The 15,289-nt window shown below is 39.1% G+C and overlaps 1 protein-coding gene across 1 annotated transcript; it reads left to right on the forward strand.

Moving 5' to 3' along the window:
* The first annotated feature begins 213 nt into the window (after nt 1-213).
* On the forward strand, nt 214-10,895 carry Rab9b (RAB9B, member RAS oncogene family). Its single transcript, XM_020151214.2, has 3 exons — nt 214-408; nt 6,192-6,272; nt 7,451-10,895. The coding sequence occupies exon 3, from the start codon at nt 7,493-7,495 to the stop codon at nt 8,096-8,098; it is 606 nt and encodes a 201-aa protein (XP_020006803.1). The 5' UTR covers nt 214-408; nt 6,192-6,272; nt 7,451-7,492; the 3' UTR covers nt 8,099-10,895.
* Nucleotides 10,896-15,289: the final 4,394 nt, after the last annotated feature.

A 15,289-nucleotide genomic window follows, 5' to 3' on the forward strand; every position in this document is an offset into this window, starting at 1 on the left:
ATTGTCGCTGTGCCTTCTAATCAGCTAGGGACAGGAGGGAAGACAAGGGAGACCAGGGTTGGACACTGAGCATGAAGGAAGAGCGAGCCAGCCAGGGAGCATTCTCCACCTGGGAGGGTGGGAGGCAGCTACGACGGGGTGCCTAGCGCCAAGAAAGGGGCACGAGGAGGCGGCGCGGGCCCCGCCCCCTCCCCTGGCGGGCGCGGGCTCGAGACGCTGCGCGGCGGCAGCGGCGGGAGCGAGCGGCAGCTGTCAGGCCACCGAGGTCCAAGCTGCACTTGCTGCCCCATTGAGAACGAGGCGGCAGCAGGAGCGGTGACCGTGTCGCCCAGGAGCCAGACCAGAGGCACGCAGAGCTGACCTGCCCGGCACCCGCTGCCCTCTCCTTTCTCCTTCCCATTGTGTTGGGTAAGGTGCCCGTGCGTGGGCAGGACGAGGGGCTTGGGCTGGCGGACCCGGGAGGCCAGGAGGTGGCGGCCTGTGGGAAGAGGGAGAAAGGACGCACTAGGTGATTTCCGGGGACACTCGCACCTCTGGAAAGGGGCCTAGGAGCAGCTGGGGTCGGAGTTGGGGGTAGGTGATGGTGGAGGGGGGCGTTGCTGAGTAATCTGGAGTGGCTGCCAAAGCCCAGCAGAGAGGCACAGGGCTCCGTGGGGAGCGGGTGTGGCTCAGTGCGCATGCGCCACAGCCTGATTTACTCAGAGCTGGGGATGAGGTGAGAGGACCTGTATCTGAGGTAGTTGGGAATGTGAGTGACATCTCACTTTCTAAGTCCCCAATGCTAACACTGCCTCTGTCATAGAGATGCCAGCATTCCTGGTCGCCTAAGGAAGCTGGTTTTATGTCATCAAAACCTTAACCTACCTTATTTGTCTCCAGGCGGTGTACTGGAGAAGTGGCCTGGGGACAGTACCAAATTACAATGTAGTGTGTCTTTAGGTTTATAGCCTCAGAGTTGTTGTGAGGAGTGAAAGATTGGACATGAAATTCCACATTGGACCCTTCAAGTTGGATATAAAATATAAATGTGGGCATGAAGGTAGGAATAGCGTTTCAGTGGCATGACGGCTGTGGCATCTAGACTCACAGCATGGATGTAGTTGATAACTCTTTGGCTCTGCAAAATGAATCTAGTGCATCAGAGGGCTTCCCTGCTATGGAACAACCTCCAACACCACAACCAAGCATCAGGTTGTATCGGATGCAGCCTACACCGTTTAAGTTAGTGTCTTAAAGATCCAACCACTTCTTATTTGTGTTGATTTTTACATTCATTACAGAAAGACACGTCCAATTCTCCAGTGCAGTATTTCTGAATATTGTGCTAGGATTCAACAGTAAGTTGAATGACCCTAATCAGTGTGTCGCCACAAGATGACCTTTCCCCACAGCTCCAACTGTGGCTCCTCCCCTGTGCAGACTTCAATCAGGGCCACTCTCATCCACTGTCTAGCCCTCCCTGATTGCGCTTCCCCCGCCCAGTCCTGCAGTACACATCTCTGTCAAGACTGGCTCCCAAACAATCTGCATTACTGATTTTGAGCATTATTGTACCCCATGGCAACTGAACTGACATTGCCAATTTGCTCCCTGCCTCTCTTCTCTACATCTTCACACTAAATCATATGATTTTTTTCCCCGAAGTTTCAACCTTTCTCTTCAGTGTGCTGCCTCCACCCTCATCTCCACCCCCACTCCCAAGCATTTCCAACTAAATACAATAATTTTAATAAGCCTGTGTGGGTACAGGCACAGCAAATTCATAAGGTTTCAAGTGTGTCAGAGAACAAAGAGCTGAGAGTATTGGTTATGTGACTTCCCAATTTACCTTACTGTCCAAGATTGAGGTCCTAATTTTAAAAGAAGTGAATAAACTATTCTTAGAGAATGCTTGTTAATCTGTTGAGTAGGGTAGCAAAGGGGAATTGTATCTCAGATATTTGGGTCAAAGCCAGCTATTTCTCTGAATGAGAAAGGGGTGCAGCTCAATGGTAGAGAACTGGATACAAGAGGCCATAGGTTTGATCCCCAGCACTGAAAAAAAGAAAAAAGAAAAAAATTGGCCCAAGTCCTACCCTGATGTGGGACCCATAAGGGATGCATGCAGAATTTGTGTTTCCTATTAAATATATTTATGATTATCAAAGAAGATCTTTGCCTGCTTAATGCCTTCTTCGTTTTAAGTTTGGATTAAATTCGGCATATTCTGGGGGAGAAAATTTTGTTTCATCAATTTTTAGACCATGCTAGCTATTTTCTAATCTAAGTATGTACTTAAGGATATTACACTCATTTTCAGATAATTATGAATGATAGTAGGGATGACAGAATCTACTAAAAATATAAACTGGATATAATTATTCTGCTCTTGCTTTTTTGTAGAAATTGAGATATTATTGGGAATTTTAAAATGTGAGCATAGGGGAAGGGAACTGGAGCATTTCCATTGACTTTCAACAGGTGGAATTCCTGTTAAGTCCTGTCTCGAAAGTGATCCAGATAAGTTCATAATATATTTTCGTCACCTTATATATAGTAATATTTGAACATCTTACAAAATTATGGCTCCATTATACCTTGGCAACAATTCAGAAGCATTAATTCTGTTCACTTACCTAATCAGTTATTATAAATAAATTTATTATCTCTATGAAGGATTCTGGTACTGCATGCTGAAGAAGCTTCAGAGACATATACAAACAGGGGTCTTACTACTCAGGAATTTTAAATTGGGATATAGGAAAGACATACTTAGAAAAAATTTGTTAACAAAATCAGGCAGTATGTTAATAAAATGTTAACTCTAAATAATGAGGGTTTTTTAATTGAGACATGATGTTTGGACATTCATGGAATGCAATATGATAACTTTTTTTTGCAATACTGGGGTTTGAACTCAGGGCCTACACCTTGAGCCACCTCATCAGCCCTTTTTTGTGAAGGGTTTTTTAGAGGTAGGGGCTCACAAAGTATTTGCCCAGGCTGGCTTCAAACTGCAATCCTCCTGATCTGTGCCTCCTGAGTAGCAAGGATTTACAGACCTGAGCCACTGGCACCTGCACAATATGGTAACTTTATACATGTGTATAATGTGTAGTGATCAAATCAGGGTAATAAGCCCTTCTATCTCCTCAAACATTAATCATTTCTATGTGTTAGGAACTCTCATACTCTTCTAGTTATTGTAAAATATATCATGATTATTGTAGACAGTAGTTACATTTCATATTACACTACTGAGAGATCAAACCCTCCTGAGGATCAAACCCAGGGCTTCACACATGCTAGGTAAGCCCTCCCCCACTGTGCTACATCCCCAGCCCTACTGTGAGATCATTAGCTTATATGTTAATTTGTAAACTCCTTGAGGACAAGTCCTAACCTTAAACATTTATGCATTTCCAGCCATACCTTCATCCAATGGGTGTGCATGGGATGTTTTGCAAAGTAGATTCTGCGAGGAAAGAAGAGACAGGAAGCTATCATGATAAATTAGAAATGAGAAAATGTGAGTCAAAATCATGATGGAGCTAGGCACAGTTGTTCATGCCTGTAGTCCCATCTACTTGAAGGTAGAAGTGGATCAATTGCTTGAGCCCAGCCGGAAGTTTGAGGTCATCCTGGGCAATATAGCAAGATGGAAACAGAGGGCTTGAAAAGGGAATTTGGAGGGGAAATCAGTAGGGTTTAGTGACTGAAGGCAAGGAGAAAAGCCTAAATTGCATTCATTTCTACCTCTAGCAAGAAAATGGGAGTTGGAGACAGCAAAGGGTTAGAGGATCACCTTGGTAAGGACACAGCACACAACAGGCACTCAAATGTTTTCTCAAACAACAGTAGTAGGATTGTATCAGATGATCCTTAAGCTCCCTCCAATGCTGAGATTCTGTGCCATGAGAAATGCTCAAAATTGTTGGTGGGAAACAGGGCATTGTTGGGTAAGAAAAAAGAGAAAAAAAAAGGAATTCTTAGCCTCCCATGAGCAGGCCTTTCATGAGAAGGGTTAATACTGAGGCACAGGGCCCCACCAGTGGAGAGGCAACAGAAACAAAACTCATACCAAAATTTTCAATAAATGCTTACAAATCTTTACAAACTTCATAAGTTATTCTCCCCCAGATCCTGAGAGTTAGGTAGGGAAGATATTATCAGCTCTGTTTTTATATAGAACAATACTGAAAACAGAAAGATTAAATAACATGACCAAGTTCATAAAATAAATGAATGGGTAGCAGCAAGGAAGATCCTGATGTCCTGATTGCTTCCAGTCAAGTGCTTTCAATACTGAATCACATTGCTTTTCTTCCTTTTCCCTGGCACAGAGCCAATGTATCCAGAAGCTATGTGTGCACATAACCAAATAGGGTATGCATAAGCAACTGGAGTATTATCTCAGCTAGTTATTAATACTTCATCATTATTCCTGGCATTGAGCATTTAATTTTCATATTCACTCAGTCCTTGACCCATCTATTGAGTTTATCCACAGCTGGGAATGTAGGGTTAGTGAGTCATTTAATGATGTGAATACCCGTTTGTAAGGAACTAAGGAAACTCAGTTGACATGCACCTTCAATACTAACCATCAGTACTGTATGCAAGTTTGTACTTCCTCCTATTACTTTTCTAAAGTAAGAGTTCAAGGACTCAAGAGTTCTGCACTGGACCAGGTGTAGTGATGCTCACCTGCAATTCCAACACTTGAGAGGATGAGGCAGGAGGATCACAAATTCAAGGCCAGCCTGACTACATAGTGAGACCCTGTCTCAAAACAAGAAACAACAACAACAAAATCCAACCAACCAACCAACCAACCAACAGCAACAACAACAAACCAGAGTCCGAACTATGAAATTAAACTATAGATCAGTATAAAAAATTAAAGAAGTGTGATCTGGGGGTGTAGCTCAGTGATAGAGTGGTTGACTAGCATGCTGAGGCACTGGGTTCCATTCCCCAGCACCACACAAACTGGAAGGAAGGAAGGATGAGAGGGGGAAGGGAGGGAGGGAGGAAGGGAGAAAGGAAGAGAGAGAGAGAGAGAGAGAACAAAAAAATCAGGAATTTTAGGAAGCTTGAGAATTCTGTAGACTACATATAGACTAAGAAAGAGGATTAAAGCCTAATAATTTAGGAGATACTATTTAAAATTTTGATTACTGATTTATGTAGCTAATGAATCTGAGATTATTTTTGAGAAGAAATAACATGAGATTATTAAGCAGTAGATTTTTTAAAAAGCTTCTTTATTCTTCAATAAGAGAGAACATTCAACAGGTCTAGGAACGTTTTTTGGACTAGTATTATTTTTTTAGCAATACTGGGGTTTGAATGAGGGCATTGTGTTTCCTAGAGGTAAGCATGTCCCCAGGCCTTTTTTGCTTTAGTAATTTTTCAGATAAGGTCTCAAGGTTTTGCTCGGGGGTGGTCTAGGATCACCATTCTCCTACCTACACTTCCCATGTAGCTGGGATTACAGACATGCACCACCACATCCAGTTTATTGAGATGGGTGTCTCAGTAACTTTTTGCCTGGGTTGGCCTTGAACTTTGATCTTCCTAATCCTTCTGATCTCTGTTTCCTGAGTAGTTGGGATTACAGATTTGTGCCACCATGCCTAGTATTCGACCAGTACTGTTGATATTGCTTCAATAAGACTCTTGCAACAATTAGCTATTATATTAAATGAAGATGTGTTTCAATTTAATGAAGCCGGCTAAATATTAAAACCTGTGTTCAAGATAGATAGCCTAAATTCATGAATAAAATAATTAGCCTAAAGAACATATTGTGAAGTGGGAAGGAGCTTCATCTCTGACTTAAGATTTCAACATATCTTAGATTCCTCTATGCTTTCTTTTTCCTGAATATCACCTCCTTTCTTTGACTTACTTTTACCTCAAATGGAGAATTCAGTGAAATGACAACATAAAACTTTTTTGAAAAATCAAATATCATATAAAGCACACTCGAATTAAGACAAGTTAAAGTTAAGGCAATAAAATTGTTTTGCTTGTGTTCAACATCTATAGTACTTTGAACTCTTAAATGTATTTGTGAAAACCATTTTCCATAGGTTACTTGAGGTTGCTGTGGGATTTATTCCCTGACTTGAATGCGTTTTTATGTGTAACTTTACCTGTATTTTGTTATAGATTTTTAAAATAATCTTTCCCATTCTGTTTTATAGAACCCTAAAAAGAAAGAATAAAGCAACAACAGGAAAAAAGAAAAAAGATTAAAATTGTGAATTGTGACTAAACCCAACTGGGTAGGTATTTCATGTGGGCACACTATGAATCTTGATACTTTAAATTTTATTTCTTAAAAGTGAATATTTAGAAAAATAGTAAACATACTCACCAAAATAATTTTAAGAACTACTGAATTTTTTAAAATGACATTTTAAGTGTGCTTCCAGAAGCTCTTTTTCATGTACTCCTTTGATTAGTGTTTAGTTTTCACCCCTTTGATTCTCTTGAATAAATATTACCCAATTACAATTAATATGATCATTGTTAAATTCCCACTTGTGGACATAGTATGAAAGTACCTAACAGAATACAGTGAAAAGTACTTGTTCAGTAGACATTTGATCTTTTTATTTTAATATGTATTCTAAGTAGTCTTTGTGTAGACTACTCTTGCTACCTCTTGCGGAGGTAGCAAGAAAGGTACTGTATAATTACGATTGCTTTTGATTTTACCATAACTTTTCTTACATGTGGAATTAGAGCCTAAATTCAAAAACTAATAAGCTATTCAAGATTTTTATCCCTAATAATATCTGTTATGTTGGTATCCGTCAATTGACACCAACTTAAGTGCCATTGTATCATAAAGGAAAGATTATAACAGATTCATTGCTTGTAAGGGTATCCATTTATAGGCAAGTACAACAGAGTTAATGCCTGAAGAAACTTGACCTTTTGTTTTCTTCCATATTCTGGGGTCCAGTTGAATTGTACCCACATCTCTACAGACAGAATCGAGTATCCAGCTTACACAACTTTCTCTCTTCAATACTTCTTGGGTCCTTTGGGAGCAAACCTCCACCCCCAGATTATTTCATACTATTTACGTCTTGTTTAGAACTGTCCAAACCAGAAGCTAATAAGGTCACACATTTTAATGGCATTCTTATTTTAGGCTCTCTCCCCTAGAAAAGAGTCAGAACTGAACCAAATTACAGGACCATCTGCTAGTTGGTTTACTCATGGAATTCAGACATTTTCTTGACACAGGCAAGACACTTCAGGAAAAAACAGACCAACTTCCCCCCTTCTACAAAAAAGGAGTTTTATTTCTTTTGTTGTTCTCCATCAATTAATGAGCATAAATCAAGAAAAACTAAATTAGAGGGCTTCATAATTTAGAGAAATTTGCTATGAAGTTGATTTTAGTTTCAGGTTTAACTCTTTTCCCTCCTACTTTTTCATTTGTTTTCAGGTTCTCTTGGTTACAAACTCCTCCCCATCTGGTGCTGCAACAATGAGTGGGAAATCCCTGCTCTTAAAGGTCATTCTCTTGGGTGATGGTGGAGTTGGGAAAAGCTCACTTATGAACCGTTATGTAACCAATAAGTTCGATTCCCAGGCTTTTCACACCATAGGTGTAGAGTTCTTAAATCGAGATCTGGAGGTAGATGGACGCTTTGTAACCCTCCAGATCTGGGACACTGCAGGGCAGGAACGTTTCAAGAGCCTTAGGACACCCTTCTACAGGGGAGCAGACTGCTGCCTCTTGACCTTCAGTGTGGATGATCGTCAGAGCTTCGAGAACCTTGGTAACTGGCAAAAAGAATTCATCTACTATGCAGATGTGAAGGACCCTGAGCATTTTCCCTTTGTAGTTCTGGGTAACAAGGTAGACAAAGAGGATAGGCAAGTGACTACTGAGGAGGCACAAGCCTGGTGCATGGAGAATGGGGATTACCCTTATCTAGAAACAAGTGCCAAAGATGATACTAATGTGACAGTGGCCTTTGAAGAAGCTGTCAGACAGGTGTTGGCTGTAGAGGAACAGTTAGAGCATTGCATGTTAGGTCACACCATTGACTTGAATAGTGGCTCCAAAGCAGGTTCTTCATGCTGTTAAAAGTAGGAAGCCTTTAAAACATGTGCCCAATTGTCAGTAGTGTAAGAATTACTGTGCTTCTCTGAGAGTGCACACACACACACACACACACACACACACACACGTGCACACGCACACACACACACACACACATACACACAAAAGGGTAAGAGATAAGGTTCTATTGTGAAACAGAGCCTTTCAAAATGAAGTTTTTTTTTTTAAAAAAAGAGCTTTATTGAGCCAAGTGTATTTTTGTGTGATTTATGCTATTTTCCCTTCTTGTGTGTCTCAGGACAGTTGAGAAAGTTTAAGTCCTGAGAGATTTAAATATTTTTAAAATCACAGTTTAAGCCTAGAACCCAGCCGCATGAAGGAGTTAAACAGCTATCCTTTAACGCATTCCATTAATCAGCTAGCAAATGTCACCATAAGCCTCTTGCCAAGCAGTTTCTGACATTTCTGCCAAAGGGAAAAAATAAATCTCTGGGCTGTACTACAATAAAAATAATAATGCAAACAGGGATTCCTAAGCTCAAATTATAAAGAGTCTGTGATGATTAGGAGTTTAAAAGTATGATATACATTGACTTGTTTAAGTCTTTATGTATGGTTTACTCCCACCTGAGCTTTTCAAAAAATACCATCTCAATAAGAGTTACTCTAATGACACTGGAAATTGATTATAATCCTTGTATTTGAAGTCACAGGACACTAGTGAATGGATTATGCTCAAATATGTGAACCACCCTTGCAAATAAGTGGTTGGTCCACTTTTCCTTTTAAGTCTACTGTTGCTGCATAGAAATGTTGCTTCTCTGACAACCTCTTATCAATTTAGCAATGCTGCTCAGTATATGGCTTTGGGTGCAGTGCTCTCTGCTCATAATTTAGACGGCCCTTTGCTTCACCATGCTGGCTCACAAAGAAGGCTTCAGAAATGATTTCCTTACAAGATTCCTTGACTCAAATATTTATTTTAGAAGAAGGAACTGATTTCTTATATGTTGCACCATATATTCAGCCAGCCAAACTAGGACATGGAAAGTGACAAAAGAGCATATTTTAACTTTGTGTTAGAATGAAATTGTCATAATTAGAGTTGTTCAAGAGTGGGACAGACTGCCTTAATTGTGAGCTCCCTGCCAGTGGAAATACTTACTGGATGACCATCTGTTGAAATACCAGAAAAAGAATTTCCGTACTGGCTACATGTTTAGTATAGGGTCTCTTCCAGCTCTAAGTTCTGTGAATTTCTAAACTATGTCAGTGCCATGTTATGGTTAGATTTATCTGCAGATTAATAGCTAAGACTATGGAGAGGGACTAAGAATTCTCAAGCCATTCTATGATCAGCCTTTAACAGCAACTACGTAGCTCTTCTTTTTGCTTTTGCACCATGGGAGGAAAAATTCTGAAGCTCTGTTATAAACATCCTAAAGATATCATATTCGAAACAATGGTTTGAAATTTTTTGATTACCATGACTGCCAATTATATGCTGTGCTATAAGGATGCAGTCTGGTTCTTGTTGGTTGATATGTTTGTCCCGCATAGTTTTTAATCTATGCTTTAAAACATCTGTGATAAAAATTGTGACCCACCATCATGAGGGACAGTTAGACATGGCCCCCAAAAGAGACCTAGGCCAGGGAGGGAGTGGGAGCTTTCACAGGAATACAGCCTAGAACTCTCCATTGTAGCCACATATGGAATCAGCCTTACATGTAGGACCTATGTGCTTTAAGAGCTCTGGGACTTTTTGGCCACATACATGAGAGGAGGACAGTATTTCAACCTAGTCATACTCAGTATTTCCAATTAAGATATAGTCCTGACCCCATTGTCCAGTTAACTTTGCTGCCAGAAGTCAAAGCCAGAACTGGCACCCCACAGCTCTTAAATATTGGTTCCTATCTTGCCTATGCCTATAGCCAGCCACACTGGCTTCCAAGTTCTATGATCATTTTGCTGTAATGTTAAGGTGAAAATCTGTATGTCAGAACTATTAAAAGCTAATTATTTTTAAGTGCATGAGAACTGGGGCCTTCTCTTTCTACTTGCGCACTGCTTATAATAGTTTCTATATGTAGATCTCAGGCCTTCATAAAAACCTCCATCAACTCACAAAATTACTTGTCTCTTTAGAGTGGCATGTGGTCATTTGAGTAAAAAGAGTACATAGGCATCCTGTCCATCCAAGACAAGTGTTAATTTCATCGGCAGGTCACTGAAGCCCCTTTCTTTATAGCCAGCCATTTTTTTCCTGCCAAATTACTACACAACATCTTAATGAAAGCACTTAATATTAAGTGACACAAAAGTGGTATTTTGGTGATTAACACTCAGTGGGTGCTGACTTATAGTTTGCATAAGATTAAAAACACTAAAGGCTGAAATCTGTGAGTGCCAGGATATGCATATAGGTTTAGAAATTGCCTATGTACCCTAGAATGTGCAGTGCAATATTTTCAATAGGTGTTTTTTAATAAACACTAGAGTTTTGAAATAATATATTTCTAATTAGAAATATTCTGTTTTTCAGTGGTCCACGAAAACATCATACAAAATGTTTATTTAGTTTATTGTAATATATTGGCTAACTTTGAAGGGGCCTCAGATTCCATATGTCTTCAGTGGATTGATGAATTTCAGGTTTATTTGTGCCTGTCTCAGCCATCTCTATCCTGAGGTATTCCACAATCCTCTTGTTGCAGGTGCTGCTAAAAATCTCTAAATTGTGTATTAGATATTTTCTTTCAATTGTAAAAAAATCATCTGTGTTAAAGTGAATAAAAAGTGCATTTTGAATATCCAACATACAATGTTTGTGTTTTTTCTCTCCCTTTTTCATTTTGAGTAATTGTTGAGTATAGTAGACAGTATTTGTCAGTTAAGTCACTCTTTTAGGCTGCTCCTTGTGTGGCCTCTGGATCATATTTCACATGCTACTCTAAGAGCTCTACCTAGTGCTCAGGAAGACAACTGCTGTACTGACTGGGAAGCAAACTCAAACAGTTGGGGTGAGGAAATTCCTCTTATTTCATACCACTTTTTAATGCATAAAGAGTATTGAGACTAGAAATTGGACCTTAACTTCCCCTTCCTTCCTTCCTTCATCCCTCCCTCTTTCCCTCCCTCCCTCCCTTACTTCCAACTTCCTTTATTTTGCAGTATGGAGGATATGAACTCAGGGCCTTGTGCTTGCTAGGCAAGTTCTCTACTACTTGAACCCTGCCCCTAGCCCTTTATGCTTTAGTTAGTTTTCACTTAGGGTTTCACTGTTTTGCCCAGGTTATTGCCCAGATGACAACCCTCCTACTTTTACCCCTCCAGTCTAGTTTATTTTAACTTAAAATAAATGGTAACAGAAAATACAGTATGTATTTTCTAGAATTGCCTAGATCTTAGAAAAATTGTAAAGAATAGGTGAAGCAAATCAGAAAACAAAGGATAGTTTTGCTAAATATTCCATTTTCTCACCTCTCCTATATTGGCTGTTAAAAGATACACCAACTGGGTGCCAGTGCCTCACACCTGTAATCCTAGCTACTCAGGAGGCAGAGATCAGGAGGATTGTGGTTCGAAGCCAGCCTGGAAAAATAGTTTGTGAGACCTTATCTTCAAAAATCCCATCACAAAAAAGGGCTTGTAGAGTGGCTCAAGTGTAGAGTGCCTGCTGAGCAAGCATGAAGCCCAGAGTTCAAACCTCAGTGTTGCCAAAAAAAAGAAAGAAAAGGTACACCAGCATCAAATGACTTGAACATATATAATGGTGAATTTTGAATTATGGATACAAGTCTCTCTGCCACACATAATTTCATCACATTAATTCCATCTGCTATATATTTGACCCTATTGTCCTTTCTACCTACTTTTGCCTACTGGGACTTTGGGCAGCTGAAATTGGGGTGGAGAAGGCAGATTTTTGCCATAGAATTGTCACATCATGCCTCAACTGCAACACCCCAAATCTTTTGGAATAAGTTACAATGATGCAACTTTTAGGCTATGGAAGGTTATAAATGTAAAGGACTTTTAGAAAGGATTTTCTCAGAATGGGGATGTAGTTCAGTGGTAGAACACTTGTGTAACATGTAAGTTTTAGAAGGATTTTTCTCATCTAGAACTGATATTTTCAAATCAGCAAACTAGCTTTCTTCCAGGCACAGTGACTATGCCTATAATCCCAGCTACTGGGGAGGTGGAGATTGGGAGGATCATGGTTTGAGGCCAGACCAGACAAAAAGTTAGCAGGACCAATCTCAACAAACAAGCCAGGTGAATCTGTCACCTGGTGACAGACTATGGTGAGGCATAGGTAGGAGGATCACTGTCTGAGACTGGCCCCAGGGAAAGAAAATCCAGGAGATGCTATCTGAAAAATAACTAAAGCAAAGAAAAGGGGTGAGGTTAGGAGTTTGGCTCAAGTGGTAGAGTGCGTGCCTAGCAAGTGCGAGGCCTTCCATTCAAATCCCAGTACCATAAAAAGAAAAGTAGCTTTCTGTTTTTCTGCCCGATTCATCATCAGCATCTCAGTTTTTGGAAATAGTTTGGCTACAGAGAGGCTGTGGAATGCCTGGTTTCTATTCAATCCTATAAATGAATTTTTAAAACACACTGGAAAATTGAGGCATTAGTTTGAATAATTCAGAATGGGAGTTGGGGGTGGGCTTTCATTTTAATTACCCAAAGTAGTTCCTCCAGCAACATTTTTTAAACCTCAGTAATGCACATAATCATTTCACTTCTTTCTCTCCTTTCTGTAGAGATATACGATGATTATGGTGGAGTAATTTTCTTACACTTGATTTTAGAGAAGATAAACTGTGAGATGCTGCTTTGTCCAGACTGCTATAACAAAATGCCACAAAGTTAATGACTTACAAACAATAGAATTTTATTTCTCACAGTTCTGAAGGCTGGAAAGTCCAAGATCAAGGTGCTGGCAAATTCAAGTGTCTGGTGATGGACTGATTTGTTGTTCATAAATGGAAGCTTCTCACCGTGTGGAGGGACAAGAGTCTCTCTGGAATCTCTTTTATAAAACTACTGATCTCATTCATAGGGGATCTTCACTCATGACCTAATCATCTCCCAAAGAACTCGCCTTCTGATAGCATTACCTTGGGTGTGGGGATTTCAATATGGGTTTGGGGGGAACACAAACATTCAGATCATAGCATACATCTTTTTATAAAAATGTTAATATATGTGCATGTTTTGGGATATTCACTAATGTTCCCTTTTCCCAAACTACTCTCTTTAATTTCCTCAAGTTTCCACATCAATACAGCTCACGTTCTTTATTCTCTTGAAGAAAAGGAGAATGACAGAAGCTAGGCATGTTTACAGAATAAAAGAAAGACTATTAAAAGAAGCCTTTTTATTTTGCTACTGCTGCAGGTTGTGGTGATATTTATATAAGGCTTTTTTTCCTAGCAGGGTGAGGGGTTATTTAGTGTTTTCCCAGTGAGAATAAGAGTCTCTCCACCTCTAAATGCGAAGCTGACCCCTTTAGTCATATGGGAACTGCTGCAGTGATCTCTTTGCCTTTTCCAAGGAAATATGGAGAATTATGATTCAGCCATATATATGCCTTTCTAAACAGTGGGTTTTGTGTGTGCAAACGTGTATTACTAGGTAATCTGTCAGTTCCTTTCATGTGCTATGATCTATGGGTAAATGGTTAAGTCTCACTATAGCACTCCTGATTTTTAACTAGACCTTCCAAGCTAAGCTGCTTCTACTGAAATTATGGATAAAAGGAATTGGAGGATACTGTCTTAATGAACGAAATAGTTCTTAATTCAACATTAGCTGTATTGATTAGAGTAAGAATACAAATCATGCCTTCCTGTGGTGCATTCATGAGGAAGAGACAGGCTCAATCTTCTCTTTTCCCTTACATTGTTCCTGGCTGCCATGGAAACAGCACATTCCAGGGTGTGTCCTGTAATATATTGCTCAACATGGAGTCTGCCGATAGATGAACAAGTGTTGGCAGCCTTTGAATCTTCTCTTTGAATCTTCTTCCCATTTGTTCCCAGCTGGAAACCTTAGCATCACCAATGAACATTTTAAAGCTTTGACTTTTACCTTTTTCAGATTATAAATTTATATATACCTATGACAGAAAAACTAGGAAATAGAAGAAATTAAAAAATTACGATTTTGAAAATCAAAGTCAGCTCCAATCTTATTGCTTCAAGATAAACAGATTTTACTTTATAGTGTGTATTTTTAGTACATTGATAAAGTTGATATAATACTGTATATATTATAATCTTTTTCATTTAATACACATTGAACATTTCTCTATGTCACATTTCTTCTAGAGTTTATACTTAATGTTTGTACTACATTTTTGAAGCAGTCACCACAATATATATAATCAATCACTTATTGCTAAACATGTTTTCTAGCTGTCTCCTTTTCATAAAATAAAGCATCAGTGAAGGTCTCTAATATCAATCTTAATTCACATCTATGTTTATATCTAATAAGTGAAATTTCTGGATCAATGGTATGAATATTTTTATGGCTTTTAATATATATTGGCAAATTGCTCTCTAGAAAATTGTCCCAAATTACACCACCAGTAGAGTAAGAAGAGACCTGTTTTCCTAAATGCCAGCACATATGAACTATTTTCTTCCTTTTTAACCACATTTGCCCAATTTGATGGATTGAAAAACAATCTCATGCTTTCACTTGCATTTATTTCAGAGTAGTAGTTGTGCATGTATTTATTGACCAGTTTTATTTTTTTCTTAAGTAAATGGATCGGTCTGCTTCTTAGCACATTTGGAATGGGGGACATTCATTTTTGTTTCTTATTGATTTCCAGGGACTCATTTTTATATTATTGATCTTATCCATATTACTGACTTTTTGCAATCCCCTCACATTTCTCTTTCCTCTTAAATTTGATTATGGTGTTTTAAAAATATACTGACAAATTATTGGAAAGGTTATGTTCTAATAAAATAGAAAATACGGTAGAGATACAGGATAGAAATGCCTATTTGATTTGTTCTTTGCTTCTGATCACATTTAAGACTATATATTTTTCCTTAGAAAGGTTATGGGTCTTAGATTGTGTCAATATGATAAAAGAATTGATATAAAGCAAAATATTCATTTTAAATTAATTTTTATTATCATATTATTGTTGTGCTGGGGCTACATTGTGACATTTACAAAAGTTCT

The sequence above is a fragment of the Castor canadensis genome, chromosome X (genome assembly GCF_047511655.1).
Source record: "Castor canadensis chromosome X, mCasCan1.hap1v2, whole genome shotgun sequence".
Taxonomy (NCBI): Eukaryota; Metazoa; Chordata; class Mammalia; order Rodentia; family Castoridae; genus Castor; species Castor canadensis.